General features: G+C 44.5%; 1 protein-coding gene across 1 annotated transcript in view; it reads left to right on the plus strand.

Moving 5' to 3' along the window:
• The window catches only part of LOC143942188 (uncharacterized), a 107,982-nt gene that overhangs the window by 56,896 nt on the left and 34,862 nt on the right, over positions 1 to 16,224 (plus strand). The window contains exons 11-13 of the mRNA XM_077463443.1: positions 1,810 to 1,981; positions 5,828 to 5,887; positions 12,708 to 14,418. Of these exons, the coding sequence (XP_077319569.1) occupies positions 1,810 to 1,981; positions 5,828 to 5,887; positions 12,708 to 14,418 (1,943 nt within the window). The remainder of the gene's footprint in view (positions 1 to 1,809; positions 1,982 to 5,827; positions 5,888 to 12,707; positions 14,419 to 16,224) is intronic.

A 16,224-nucleotide genomic window follows, 5' to 3' on the forward strand; every position in this document is an offset into this window, starting at 1 on the left:
CTATTTAAATGTCTGCCAACTTCTGCCTCACTGGGAAATCCTGTACGCGGTGTGCGGCAGCTTCCCCAAGCCCTGCTTGTCCCTCACAAGGTAACCCTCTGACCATCTGTTAGTGATGGTTGGGGGTTCTCTTAAAGGGGAAGTAATAAAACTATAAAAGGTAATTTTTCTAACCCTGATTTCTGCCTTCCACAGTGGGTGGACAGGTTAGCGCTCCTCTCTTCCTGTGCACCATGGAAGCGTCACCGCCTCCTCATGCATAAAGTATTTGTGAGGGAGGCTGAGTCCAGCTGGCAGGGCACATCTGAGGCCCGCCTATTTCACACCAATTTCTAACAACATCTCTCTCTTTTCTCTCTTCTGTTTGTCAAAGCCCTTCCAGGTCAGCTCGCCAGACTACAGCATGGGAGACAGGGACCTTGCCAGGCCACAATGTCGGCATTAATTATCCAGATCCAGACAACATCATCTAATATCCATCACCTGGGGAGAAGTTCTAATTCCTTCTCCAGACACCACACCCTCCTCCATGACAGATCGAAGAGCCTGCCGGGGATGTGAGACTGAGGTCCGGGAGGGCAAATTTCTGTGTGAGCCATGTTATGCCCAGGCGGTTGGGGAAAGAGAGACAGACAAGCAACAAATGGACTCTCGTAAATCATGTGGTACAACAGTCCCTGAGAGAAAGGGTATGACCCACATGTCAAGCCAGACTACCACTAGGTCAGGCTATCCCACTGGGAATGCTCAAGATTTCAAGAAATTCCCAAATGGGATCTTCCAATCTTCCTCGACTCGCTCTTGGAGCTCAGAGCCGACAGAGTCAGCCCATTGTCTATTAAGGATCTCTCTGTCAAGTCCACTTTTCTTGTGGCTATCAAATTGGCCAAGAGAGTTTTTCAGAAATCGGGCCTTCGGTCACAAAGAGCAACTTTTAACCTTCTTTCCGGACCGGGTAATACTCATATCCATGCTGGACTAAAATCCCAAAGTGAAATCAGTCTTCCACAAAAACCAAGAGATCGTTCTTCCTACCGTCAAGGCACCAGGAGTCACTGAGGGTTATCCCCTAGATGTGGGTGAGACACTAAAGGAGTACCTTCTAGCTACGGCCTCTTTATCCTATTTTCCTGGAAAAACAGGGGAAAACAGGCTTCATCTAGGACAATTGCATCCTGGATTGTCAAGGCCATCCAGCAGGTCAATAGGGCAAAGGGCTTGGCTCCATCGGAGGTGGCGACAGCGCACTCGACGAAGGGTATCTCGACTTCCTGGGCGGCAGCTTGATATGTGGCTCCAGATGTTATCTGCAGGGTGGCCTCATGGGCCTCCAGCAACACTTTCATGGCACATTATTGTGTGGAACCTGTATCCTTATCGTCTGTGAATTTTGGTTTACAAATCCTGTCAGTCATCGGGGCAAATTAAAACCTTCTTTTTGTTCAGCAATCCTGCCAGTGTGTTTTTTTTTGCTAGTTATTTCTCACATATAGGCAGCCATTAAGTCTGGCAGAAAAACAGAAAATTTTCTATCAAATACGTACCATAATTTTCCTTTCCTGATGGACTCCATGGCAGATGGAGTTCCCACACATAGATCAGGAGTTGGCAAGTTATGGAACGCAGTCTCTGGCTGTGAGCTCAAATTTATGGGAATGGGGTCCTATAGCATTGGAGAGGAGGTAGGGTAAACCCCACACATAAGCTGCCATGGAGTCCATCAGGAAAGAAAATTATGGTAAGTATTTGAAAGAAAATATTTCGTTTTCTAACTGCAATAATGGAAAAATAATAAGATATCTTTTCCAGAAATACCTGTCAATGGGAAAAGACCCGTCTTTCTTCTCTCACACCTTGTTACAAGATATTCAGGATCTGGGAAGGAAGGCTGTGATTGGACTCTGGGAATGTCTCTATGCGCTACAGAAAGATTATCCTCATCCTAATTTATTGTCCATTCTGGATGAGATCCGACACAGAGGTAACAGGACTTTGTGTTTTCAGTCAACATCGTGATAAATAATGACTTACACCAATTATCCCAAATGTAACTCCATAAACAGGACACTCCTATCCACTATTGCTCTCCTCTCTTTTCCTCTTTGATAGATTTTCTCTTGTTTGAAATACGTCTTTTTTAATAGTATAGACAGAATTTCTACAGATTTTTTTGTGGAATGTAAACCATGTGACCACATGACTCATCTCCAACTTTCCCCCAAAAAAAGCATGTACGGGGGCATGTGTCTGTTGGCTGACTGTTGGTACAAAATTTCTCAAGATCCCATTCCACTTTTTCTTGGACAGAACAGGGACCCACTTTGCCATATTTTCCCCAACTCCTGGCTTTAAGCATGTCCACAACATCCCCGACCATTAGGCCGCGTACACACGGGCGGATTGTCTGCCCAACTAAGTTCGTCAGACAATCCGACAAACAGTCCGTCCAAACTTTCGAATGAACGGACTTGCCCACACACGGCACTTTTTGAGCGGACTAATACGGCGGACTAAGTCCGCCATACAATCCGCTCTACTTTTGAAATGAACGGACTCGCCCACACACGCGGAGGAAAGTCCGCTCATTTCGAGCGCGTCTCCAGGTAGGCGGGGCCCGCGAAGAAGACGTCGCTGGCCCCACCGCCTGGAATGGACTTAAAGGGGAACCCCAACACCGAAAAAAATCAACGTGGGGGTGCCCCCCAAGTCCACAACAGACCCTTGTCCGAGCACGCTACCCGGCCGGCCAGGAAAGGGGGGCGAGCGAGCGCCCCCCCCTCCTGAGCCGTACCAGGCCGCGTGCCCTCAACATGGGGGGTGCCTTGGGGAAGGGGGGGCCGCGCAAAGTTTTGTACTGCCATCTAATCCGGGTTTAATGGAGGGCAACCAGGAGCTGTCAGACGGCAGTCACTTCCTTCTGTCGCCTCTCCACTGCCCCTCTCCTGCTCTCTCTCCCAGGCTGTAGAGTATACAAGCCCACAGCCATGGCTCCCTGCTTCTCTGCAGCAAATCTGACATTGGCTCCATGCTTCCCTTGCACCACATACCCTAGTGACCTCTGTTTATCTCCTCCTCTCACCTGAGCTGAGCTGCACAACTGCTCCCTGTCCTTTCCAGGCTGCCATTTTGCCACTGCTTCTGCCTGCCCTGCTGTCCACACATCCATGTTCTTCTCTCTTGCACTCCTAATGTCTGCTGTGTTGAAGAGCAGCACTGCTCCTTACCTGTCCAGAGCTCCTGCTCTGCAACTGCCTTTCCTGACCCCACTGCCTCCAAGTTGCTGAGAATTTCCTCTCCCCTGCATTCCTCCAGCTGCACTCTCAGGGGTTCACAGTGCAGCGAGTGCATCTGGAATTCTACCATGTCTATCTGTCTGCACACCCCACAACACCCCACAACACCCCACAACAGCCCACTGACTCTGCAGTTGTCTCCCACTATTTTTTTTTGCAGGTATGACAAAGACAAAATGCGCCGCAAATACACCTCAATCCTTAACCTCTTGAGATCCGCGCTATAGCCGAATGATGGCTACAGCGCGGACCTCCTTTGCCGAGACTACGTCTATTGACGTCATCCCGTGCACGAGCGGCCTGCACGCCCCCTGAGGGGCGCGCGCGGCGCGCTCTGTGATCGGCGAGTCAATGAGACTCGCCTGATCACCGATCCGAGCAAGGGGTCGATCCCGACCCCTTACCACGTGATCAGCTGTCAGCCAATGACAGCTGATCATGTGCCAAAACAGAGCCGGTAATCGGCTATTTTTCCTCCTCGCGCTGACAGCGCGAGGAGAGAAAAAAAAAGCTGATCACCGGCGGCCGTGATCGGGACATCAGTCCCGATCAGTGTATCAGGACCCACCTGCCTCCTACCAGTAACCCCCAGAGCCTTAATAAAGTGCCACCCAGCAGTGCCCCCCATCAGTGCCCATAATGCACCCAGCAGTGCCATACATCAGTGCCCACAGTGCCATAATCAGTGCCCACAGTGCCATACATCAGTACCCACAGTGCCATACATCAGTACCCACAGTGCCACCTATCAGTGCCCACAATCTCCCTCAACAACATTGCTGCACCTCAGTGCCACATATCCGTGCCCATCAGTGTCATCTACCAGTGCCCATCAGTGCCACCCATCAGTGCCCAGCAGAGCCACCTATCAGAGCCACCTATCAGTGCCACCTATCAGTGCCCATCAGTCCCATCTATCAGTGGTACCTATCAGTGCCCCTTAGTGCCACCCATCCATGCCACCCATCCGTGCCACCTATCAGTGCCCATCAGTGCCGCCTTATCTGTGCCCATCAGTACTGCCTTATCTGTGCCTATCGGTGCCACCTTATCTGTGCCTATTAGTGTAGCCTTAACTGTGCCTATTAGTGCCCACCAGTGCTGCCCATCAGTGCCCACCAGTGCCGCCCATCAGTGCCCACCAGTGCCGCCTCATCAGCACATTTCAATGAAGGAGAAAAATTACCTGTTTGCAAAATTTTATAACAAACTATTAAACATGATTTTTTATTTATTTGTTATTTTGCATCTTTTTTTGTTTGTTTAGCAAAAAATAAAACTCCCAGCTGTAATTAAATACCACCAAAAGAAAGCTCTATTTGTGGGAAAAAAATGATAAAAATGTCATTTGGGTACAGTGTTGTATGGCCGCGCAATTGTCATTCAAAGTGCATCAGCGCTGAAAGCTGAAAATTGGTCTGGGACTGAGGGGGGTTTAAGTGCCCAGTAAGCAAGTGGCTAGGCACTAACAGTTCCGCAACATCATCTAGTCTGCAAGTTTCCACATTCAGTATAGCAACACAAGCAACTTCCTTCTCTCCAGTTAAGATCATTTGTATTTGTAGGGGGGGAATTGGGGGGTAAAGTATAGGAGGATTTATGTTAGAAGGAGGTATTTTTGGTGTAGGATTTCTGCTGGGAGGGGATATTTGGGGGAAAGAAAAAAACACCGCTCCAAAGTAGTCCTCCAGGGCTGAAGCTCTGTCTCCTGTTGATGAGCCCCTGGTGCTAGCCATTACACACACACACCGTGAGCAAGCAAGCAGAAAAAAACTCTGGATAGCCGCACACTGGAAAAAGACTTGAAGTCCCGTCTTTTATTAAAACAACGTGGGTCACATCAAAACAAAATCAAATAATCCACAGCAAGAAAATAACGGGGTACAGGGAAATTCAGACGCGTTTCGCACCGTGATCAGTGCTTACTCATGAGGGACAGTTGGGAGGTATGGATGTCCTATAGTGGCCATTTCAGTGCAGCCTACCAGCACATACTTTTTAAGTCATCTTCCCTTAGTATGTCCTTACTCCTCTCCTTGGGAGCTCCGCAGTGTTGGGGCCTACCTCCCTGTATACTAGCTCTGTAGCATGGTGCTCTGTCAAACTGAGATTAACAAGGTTATTTTCTGTATTATACCCATATCTCTGTCTATGTCCCAACCCATAGCTCTGCCCAGCTAGGCATGTTCCCAGATATTATTCTCTCTCTCTCCCAGGTATACTAGAGTCAAAGGACACTTAACCTGGCCTCAATGGCCTTTTGCACCCTACTCACAGTCCGCAGCAGACCTTAAAAGAGTGAGGGTGAAGAGAAGACTGCGGATAAACAGCTACAACTTATGTAGGAGGATTTGTTTCGTCTCTGAGTATCACCTGAGCCAAGTCACTTTACTGGGGATATAGGAGGGTTTACAACCACTTAAAGTTATATTCCATTGTTTAGATATCAATTTAATGTGTAGTTTGGTGTATGCGAACAGTCAGCTTCAATCATACATGATTTCTAACCCATCATCTTCTATTCCTCTCTATAGGTCTGGTGGAGCAGATCCTGCTGGATGAACTCGGACACTCGCTGAATCCAGAGATGACAGGTAAATAAAACTCATAGTGTATCTGATAAAACACACGACTCACTTTGTGTAAAGTCTGGAGATGACAGAATAATTACACTTCATTTATACCATTTAAACAAATTATTAATAATGATATGGGTTCACCAATTACACTGGATCGACGGTTTGTCTTTTGGCTCTACCAGATTCTGAATTCTTTAACATAACACTTTATTTCTGTTGCAATCATTTTTATTCATTTTAACAAGTAGATAACATGCTCAGTGGCGGTGCATCCATAAAGAGCGCAGGTGCGCCACCCCCTCTCTCCTGTCACCTCTCTCTCACCATAGATAGATTCATGCATTGCATGAATCTATATATTGTCGCTGCTGCCGCCCCCTTATTCAGGTGTCCGGCTCCTTGTTGGATGCCGGGTATCTGAATTACAGCGGCGTATTTTTTTGGAAGTGCCTGATTAGAGCCATGGCCTCTAATAGGCATCCAGATTAGAGCCATAGACTCTAATAGGCTTCCAAATTGGTAAACAGCTGGCACAATGCTGTGTGTTCGCTGTTTACTCAGTGTTGTGTTAGGGAAGCGAATAAATCGATTTCCTAACACTGACCCGCCTCTCAGCCAATCAGGTGCTTGGATCTGGTTACCTGTCACTTGATTGGCTGAAGTGACAGGCGCTGTGATTGGACGCCTATCCGGCAGAACTGACAGCCTTGAAAGGGGTCCTCTACTCACTTAGCAGGTGATTAGTGGGGTTAATGTGGATGCATGAGGGGTAAGTGAGGATTATCAGGTAGGAAGATGGGTTAATACAGTTAGAGGGAGTGGGAGGGGCTCACAGAAAAGGAAGGCCAGCCCTGGGTTTAAGCTCCCTAACAGATTCACCAAGTTGGGTGAAGATGTGGAGGTATCAAGCTCAGAGGTGGCAGCCCTAGAGGTGACTGCTCCCCCTAACAGCCAGTAGGGGTGGTGAAGGTAGTAGAGGTAGGCCTAGACAGTTGGTGGTAATAGGGGATTCTTTAATCAGAAGGACTGATAGAATAATTAGTTGCCAGGATCGCCTCAACCAAATGGTTTGCTGTCTTCCTGATGCCAGGGTTTGGCATGTGGTGGACCGAGTTGATAAATTACTGGGAGGGGCTGGGCCTGACCTAGCTGTCTTGGTCCACATTGGAACTAATGGCAGAATATATGGAACGTGAGGCTCCGTAAGGAACAATTTAAAGAACTAGGCTGCAAGTTGAAGGGAAGGACCTGCAAGTTGATATTCTCTGAAATATTGCCTGTGTCATGCACAACACAGGAAAGGCAGGGGGTGAAGGAGGGATTTGGGTTTTCAGAACACTGGGCTGACTTTTTATTGGGGTGCAACCTATATGAGCAACCTATATGATAAAGATTATTTGCACCTGAATGGAAAGGGGTTTACTGTGCTGGGGGAGAAGTTTATGGGAAGGCTGGAGGAGCAGTTAAAGTAGGATTGTGGGGGAGGGTGAATTAAATTATAATGGGGCAGACAGGTCAGTCATGGGTAAGCCCCTATTGGTGGCTGGAATAGGGAAAGATGGGGGAGGGCTATGGCAGATGATATGAAGGTTCCTATGTTACACAAATGGTACTATTTGTACTAAAATAAAAAATATGCAGCATATGTTTGCAAAATGTGACAACGAATTAAAGTGTTTGTTCACTAATTCCAGAAGTCTGCCAAGCAAAATAGGAGAGTTGGAAGCTCTGGTGTACGTGGAGAACTATGATCTAATTGATATTGCTGAATCTTGGCTTCATTCTTCTCATGACTGGGCTATTAATATTCCTGGCTATGCTCTCTTTTGGATAGACATGGTAAAACGGAGGGGTGGTGGTTTCTGTCTCTATGTGAGAAGTGATCTCAAAGCGAGTGTGAAAGAGGACCGAGTTGATGGAGAGTGTGAGGAGTCTAAAGCATTATGGGTGGAAGTGTATATGGGTATGCGTACTACAAAGGTTGTCATTGGAGTTTGTTATAGACCTCCCAGTGTTAATGAGGAGTTGGAGACTCAGCTCCTCGCACAGTTGGAAAGGGCTGCAAGGACTGGGACGGTGATAATAATGGGAGATTCTAACTACCCGGAAATTGACTGGAGTAATGGCACTGCTGGGTCAGTTAAAGGGCAAAAAACGTATAAACCTATAACAAGACAATTTTATTGTCCAGTTTTTTGAGGCCCGACTAGGAATGGCGCTCTTCTGGACCTGGTAATCTCAAACAATGCAGAGCTTATTACCAATATTCATATAAAAGAACATCTGGGCAGCAGTGACCATAACATGATTTCATTTAATGTTAACTGTAAGCAACAAACACATACAGGTAAGATAAAAACAGTTAACTTTAAGAGAGAAAATTCCCAAGGGTGAGGGCAGCTCTCCATGACTTAGACTGGGAATGAATATTGGCATCAATGGACACAGAACAGAAATGGGAATTCTTCAAAGTGACTGTATATATAACCTCACTGCAAAGTATATTCCCATGGGCAATACGTTTAAAAGGCTAAAAATAAAACCTATGTGACTCATGACCAAAGTTAGAATGGCATTCAAAATTTTGCCAACGTGCCACCTTTTCACCATGGCAGCCGGGTCTTCCCCAGCCCCTCCCAGTAATCTGTCCATCAGATCCGTGAAGTTCCTGTGTGCTGTGTGAAAGGGGTGTCCTCCAATCACCTATCAGAGCTCTCCTTATTGAGCTCTACAGTGTAGAATTTCAGTTCGCCACCCCTTCTTTACAGACAGCTCAGACAAGCTTTATAAATTCTGCACTTTGAAAAGATGTAAAGAAAAAAGAAAAGATAAACAGTCACAACTTATGTAGGAGGATTTGTTTCTCCTCTGTGTATCACCTGAGGCCAGTCACTTCACTGGGTATATAAAAAGCCTTCCAATGCCTGTTTTCCCCATCTACTACTTAACACTAGCCTGAGTCCTGTATCAATCCAGCACTGTGCCTGGCCGCAGGTCTTCTGTTCTTTCTTCCTGCTCTCACAGGCCATTGGCTCCTTCTGTCAAATCCTGTAAGGAGGGAGTGGGGGTGGAGCTGAATTGTATGTCTGTGGATGGAGATAGCCCATTCGGGAGGGCACCTTCACATGTGACCCCATAGCAAGTGAGTTCTGAATGGCAGGAGGCAGAGGTGGAGCGGTAAATATATCACTATGGCTTATTCAATGTGATAATGATGACATGATTCTTTAATTTTGAATATGTAATGTATTTGTTAGAGCCAATTATCCCACTGAAGAGACTGCCGACAGGTCGAAACGTGTCGGGGCTCGCACACAATATATCATGATGTAATGTAATGATGGGCATAATTGTGTTTGTTTATTGCATTGTGGAATATGTATTGTATCACCGGACCAGATTTTATACTCTATATATTGTATTTAACCAGTGGCGGCTGGTGAAGTTTTAGGATGGGGGGGCGCAAGACCCTGCCCATCCATGGTTGGCCCCTCCCACTTCTCATAAGCCACACCCAGAATTTGTAGAATGATATTGGCGTGTATCCAGAATTTCATTGTCCTGCAAATACAGTAGCTGTGTACATAGACATACTGTACTAACATTATCTATGTATCCAGAAATACAGGGTTATGTATAGGCATACCTGTGTATAGGCGTATCATTGCCCCAGAATTGCAGAGAGCTGTATAGAAACTGTATATATTAAAACAGTAGTGTAACATTGTAGCTGTGTATTCAGAATTACTGAGTTCTATATGTATAGGTGTAACATTATTCAGGATTACAGACTTCTGGATAGACACATCTGTGTGTATATGTGTACCACTACCCAGGATTGCAGAGTGCTGTATAGATATATACTGTGTATTTATAGGTATACCATTATTCAGGATTGCAGACTTCTGTATAGCTATCTATGTATAGATGTGATATTATCCAGGTTTTGCAGACTCACATGGATTGCAGAGTGCTGTATTGATATCTATATGTATAGGTGTACTATTATCCAGGATTGCAGAGTGTTGTATTGATATCTATATGTATAGGTGTAACATAATCCGATATTTCAGAGTTATATATATATATATATATATATATATATATATATATATATATATATATATGTGTGTATAGGTGTACCATTATCCAGGATTGCAGAGTGCTGTATATATATCTATGTATACTATACATAGATATATATACAGCACTCTGCAATCCTGGATAATGGTACACCTATACACACATATATATATATATATATATAACTCTGAAATATCGGATTATGTTACACCTATACATATAGATATCAATACAGAACTCTGCAATCCATGTGAGTCTGCAAAACCTGGATAATATCACATCTATACATAGATAGCTATACAGAAGTCTGCAATCCTGAATAATGGTATACCTATAAATACACAGTATATATCTATACAGCACTCTGCAATCCTGGGTAGTGGTACACATATATACACACAGATATGTCTATCCAGAAGTCTGTAATCCTGAATAATGTTACACATAGGTGTGCTGTTGCTCTCCTGTGGCCATTCCTCCGCAAGGCACATTACAGGGAGGACAGGTCGGAGTGGCCAGGAGATAATTATCTGTTGTATGAGCAGGAACATCCAGGTATTTGTCGCTGGCGCCTGGTCCGGACAATGCAGAGCTCAGACAATAGTGCCATGTATGCCCAGGACCCGCGCACACACCCGAAGCCCACTTACCTGACTGTGTGCTCCTCTCCGGTGTTCTCCGCAGCCGCTCCTCTCCTACACACCGCTCTACTCCTCTTACTTCCTGTTTCCTCTCTCAGGTGAAATGGGAGAGAGAAGACAGGAAGTGACATCTGAGTCAACTCAGATGTCAATCAAACTGCCCGCCCGGCCGTAGTAACACATACTACAGCGCCGGGCGGAAGCTACTCAGCGCTTCAGAAAGCGCCCTGAGGCGGGCTAAACGCCCGCAAATGAAGCGCCACGTCTGCAATCTCATGATTGCATTGGCGTGGCGGTTCCCATAGTGCACTGTGACCGGCGCTCGAGCACAGTGCACTTCCTTAAAGAACTTTTTTTTTTTTTTTAAAGGGACAGTTTTAAAACTTTTTTTTTTTGTGACCACACAGGGGGGGGGCGGCGCTCGGGCGCCCCCTATGGACGGGCCGCCACTGTATTTAACAATATCATTATATTGGACAACTCTCTAAATAATCTACTCTTTAAACATAATTTATTCTAATTTTGACTCTGTTATATTGCTGTTTTAAAGCCCCTATGGGGAAACCTTTCCACATTATGAGGTGGAGTCCCTGAACCATAGACTGCTGCCACACAGAGATGCCTATGTTTAGTACAGAGTACAACAGAGGCAGCGGGAATGCAGAGTCTGGTCTTATGCCGCGTACACACGATCAGAATTTTGGCCAGCAAAAGACCAATGAGAGCTTTTCATCGGAAAATGCGACCATGTGTAGGCTCCATCGGAATTTAGCTGCCCGAATTTCCGCCAGAAAAAATTTGATAGCATGTTCTCAATTTTCCCGATGGAAAAACTTTCTATCGGAAAATCCAATCATGTGTACCGTATATACTCGAGTATAAGCCAAGATTTTCAGCCCCTTTTTTTAGGCTGAAAGTGCCCCCCTCGGCTTATACTCGAGTCACGCAGATCATTCCACTATTCAAAAGCCGCGCCTCCCTGTCTGTGATAGGCGGAACACTCAATTTCCCAGCAGTCAGTGTTCCGCCTATCATGGACATCTGCTCATTCTCATACTACGGACGAGGACGAGAGGATGTCCGTGATAGGTGGAACACTGACTGCTGGGAAATTGAGTGTTCCACCTATCACAGACAGAGAGGCGCGGCTTTTGAACAGTGGAATGGCCGCCGTCTGTCAGACGAGGAGGAGAGGTGCGGCGCGGCATGGCACACAGAGGCTGCAGAAGGCAAAGAGACAGGTAGGCTGCGATGGACACAGGGAGGGACGGGACACAGGCATGGACGGCACACAGGCATGGACGCATGGACGGGACACAGGCATGGACGGGACACAGGCATGGACGGGACACAGTAGCTGCTGCATGTCTCACCCTCGGCTTATACACGAGTCAATAAGTTTTCCCAGTTTTTTGTGGTAAATTAGGGGCCTCGGCTTATATTCGGATCGACCTATACTGGAGTATATACGGTATGCAATTCCGACACGCAAAAACTCACGCATGCTCAGATTCAACTACGAATTTGAGGTATTGAACTTCATTTTTCTAGTCCCGTCGTACATGTTGTGTGTGACCGCGTTCTTGGCGGTCGGAATTTGGTGTGACCACGTGAAGGCAAGGCGGTTTGAGCAGAAATCCGACGGGAAAACCATCAGGTTTTCCAGACGAGAATTCCGATCGTGTGTACGCGGCATTAGACTGGGCAGGCGGGCTCTGCATGGGGCACTTAAGAGGAATGTGTAGGGAGGAGACCAAGGGGACCCATTGCACCTAGAAGGGGCTACAGTCATCCCCTGACCACCTCCTTCCACTGGGAGGACTGTTTGTACCCTGATATCAGAGGCCCAGGCTCTGTGCACACTGCCTGTGTTACCTCAAGGAGTCCAATCTGCCATCTCTGCTGATTTAGTAAAAAAAAAAAAAAATTGTTACAAAATATCTTTATGTAGGATGGACACATATAATTATCTGTAACATTAAAATATGAGATTAAAAAGCAGTGATAAAATCTCTGTTAATATTATGACCATTACAGAAGAAAATAATAATATCAGCATTTTCAATTTCTTCTTTAACGTGTTTCATTAAATATTTCCATTATATTCACAGATATTCAGGAAAAGCACAAACAGAATCTTATGAAGAAGACTGAGACTCTGGTGGAGCATAGACCCCCAGGAACTACCCTGGAACCACAAAGATTCCTCATCAATGAGCGTTATGTGAACCTGATTGTGGTCTCCACCGATCAGTTCAGGCAGCGACCCCAGAATGAGATAATACAGACTGGGGTAAAACATGAGGAATGCTTGAAGAAAACACAAAGTGGACTAGAACACATTTCCCCCAACAGGCTGTTCCGATGGAACCACCAGTCCCAATGTGTACCACATGCAGTAATGTTGAGCGGAGTGCCGGGAATAGGGAAGACCACACTGATGCAGAAGTTTGTCTATGACTGGGTGACTGGAAAACACTACCAGAGATTTGCCTTTGTCTTCTTCTTCAGATTCCGGGACCTTAATAGACTGGGAGAGGTCAGCTTGGAGGAGATGATTCTTCATCAATATCCATATCTGGAGAGTCAGATTAGAGATATTTTACAAGATCCAGAGAGACTTCTGTTTATATTTGATGGATTAGATGAAAGTATTCACCAAATGGATTTCAGATCAAGTAGACTGTCCAATTTAAGACAGAGATCCCATTTTGGTGAGATTGTGGTCAGTTTGGTGAGGCAGAGTCTTCTTAAGGGTTGCTCTGTACTGATAACCAGCCGCCCAACCAGACTGGAATCAGTGGATACCGGTGTTTTCCAGAGAATAGCTGAGATCATGGGATTTCTCCATGGAGACAGACTGATCTTCTTTAAAAAATTCTTTGGAAATGAGGAATTGTCAGAGAAGGCTTTTCATTATGTGCAGGAGAATGACACACTGTACACTTTCTGTTATATCCCATCATACTGCTGGATCATCTGTACAGTGTTATCAATGTGCTTCAGAGCCCAACCAACAATCACAGATCAGCTGATGACATCATTACCCAAAACAGTGACACAACTCTTTGTGACTTTTGTCTCCAACATTCTGGCCAATCACAGCCAGAATAAAGATGGTGGTCACACTGCCCAGGAACTGCTGACATCTATTGGGCGGATGGCAGAACATGGAGTCCTGAATCACATCATTGTATTTGATGAGCGTCATCTGGAGTCATTCAATGTGATAAATGATAATCATCTCTTTTCATCTTTCATGATGGAATCGGGTCAGCCTCCTGATGTGGATTACTCCTTCTTACATCTCACTCTTCAGGAGTTTTTTGCTGCTTTAGTCCATTTTATAAAGTATAATCCAGACAGATTACAGGAAACACTTGATGAGGCTGAATCTTACAAAGACGGCCGCGCTAAAATATTCCTCCGTTTCCTCTGTGGTCTCTCAGACTCTTCTACTAGATCCATGTTAACATCTCATGTGGGAGAATTGTCTACTCAGGCTGCCAGACATGTCATCACCTGGATCCAGAAGAAAATACCAGAACAAAGATCTGACAAATCCGTAAGAGACAACAGAGATCTTCTTAATGTATTCTACTATCTCCATGAGAGCAGGAATGAGGCTCTGGTGTCACAATGTATTGGATCAAATAAAGTTGACTTTTCTGATGTCCACCTCTATCCTCTGGACTGCTCTGTGCTGTCTTTTATCCTTCAATCCTGCAGAGATACAGAAGAAATAAATTTACATTCATGTAATATTCAGAGTGAAGGATTGAAGAAACTTCTACCGGCTCTACACAACATCAAGAGTTTGACGTAAGGATAGTTAATCACATTTTTAATCACATTTGATTAGCAATTACTAACTCATGGTGTCGCTTATTTTCTATATGTGGGCCTTTATACAGCTGGTAAAATAAGTATTGAACACATCACCATTTTTCTAGGTAAATATATTTCTGAAGTTGCTATAGAAATACAATTTTTATTAAGAATGTCTTGGTACATTTTTCCATTAATCCTTCCTTCAATGATAAACAGTATGCTGAAAAAGGCCCCACACCATGATGTTCCAACCTCCAAATTTCACTTTGGTATGGTGTTTTTGGGGTGACCAAAAATGGTGTATATTATAGCATCCAAAGAATTTAATTTTGGTCTCATCTGACCACACTATATGCAACTAGTGTTTCAGAGGCTTACCACTGTAAATGTTGTGCAGCAAAATGTAAACGTCAACATGCTTTTTCTTTACCAATAGAGTCTTGCATGGTGAGTATGCATATAGGCCATAGGGATTTAGTGCATTACAAACAATTGTACCTGCTAATTCCAGGTCTTTCTGAAGCTCTCTACAAGTGGCTGTTGTCTCTTGGACAACTCTTGTGATAATTTTACTCACTGCTCTATCAGAAATCTTGTGAGCAGCACCTGGTTGTGGCTGGTTAATGGTGAAATTATGATCTTTCCACTTACAGATTATGGCCCCAACAGTGCTCACTGGAACATTTAAAATTTTAGAAATCCTTCTGTAACTAATGCCATCAGTATGCTTTGCAACAATAAAGTTGAAAAGGTCTTGAGAGAGCTCTTTGCTTTTACCCATTATGAGATGTTTGTTGTGTGACACCATGCCTTTTTACACCTCCCTTTTTTTCATGTGTTCAATATTTTTTCCCTGTGTTATTCCCTTTTATTACACATAACTTCATTTCTAAACGTATATGTTTTGGTGTCTTTGTATGTATGGATTGCATGAGTTGTTACCGACATGTGGGGAAATTTCATGTCACTAGCAACTTTCGAAATATATTTACCTAGAAGAATGATGACGTGTGTAATACTTATTTTATCCATTGTATGTATTTATATGTACGTTTTATTGTAAAAAGTATTGGGACGCCTGCCTTTAACCGCAAATTAACTTTAATGGCATCCCAGTCTTAGTCCATAGGTTTCAGTACTGAGATAGCCAACCCTTTGCAGCTATAACAGCTTCAACTCTTCTGGGAAGGCTGTTCGCAAGGTTTAGGAGTGTGTCTATGGGAATGTTTGACCTTTCTTCCAGATGTACGTTTGAGAAATCAAGCAGTGATGTTTGATGAGAAGGTCTGGCTCGCAGTCTATGCTCTAATTCATCCCAAAGGCAAACTCAATATTGAACACTATGGATACAAATTAGATAACTGCACAAAATGAATGGATAAGTAGAGGCAGCATAATCAGATCTATGGGATGTCTATATCCGAAACACAGTGATACAAAGGCCTAGTGTCTGTAGGATCTCCGCTCTGACCTTCCAGAGATACAAGAACTCACACTGCCTGTATCTTCTTTCTTTTCTGTGATTCCATCAGGAAATTCTTCAGCCATTCTCCATCCATTCTCCATCCATTCACCATCCATTTATTTAGAAAATCACTGATTGATCAGGCTAAGAATAGTTAATTAAAATTAGACATTATTAAGTTTATGTCTGAAAATAAATTCTGGTTATTCAGAGATTCGGATATATCCAAATTTCCAAATAAAATAGTTATAAATGTAATTGAAATGTATTTAATTTCATTTTGTTTAAAAAAAATATATAACAAATTACAAGTTGTAACGATTAGAATTTGG

Source organism: Lithobates pipiens, unplaced genomic scaffold (assembly GCF_037356315.1).
Source record: "Lithobates pipiens isolate NorthernLeopardFrog02 unplaced genomic scaffold, aLitPip1_a1.2 Scaffold_30, whole genome shotgun sequence".
Classification (NCBI taxonomy): domain Eukaryota; kingdom Metazoa; phylum Chordata; class Amphibia; order Anura; family Ranidae; genus Lithobates; species Lithobates pipiens.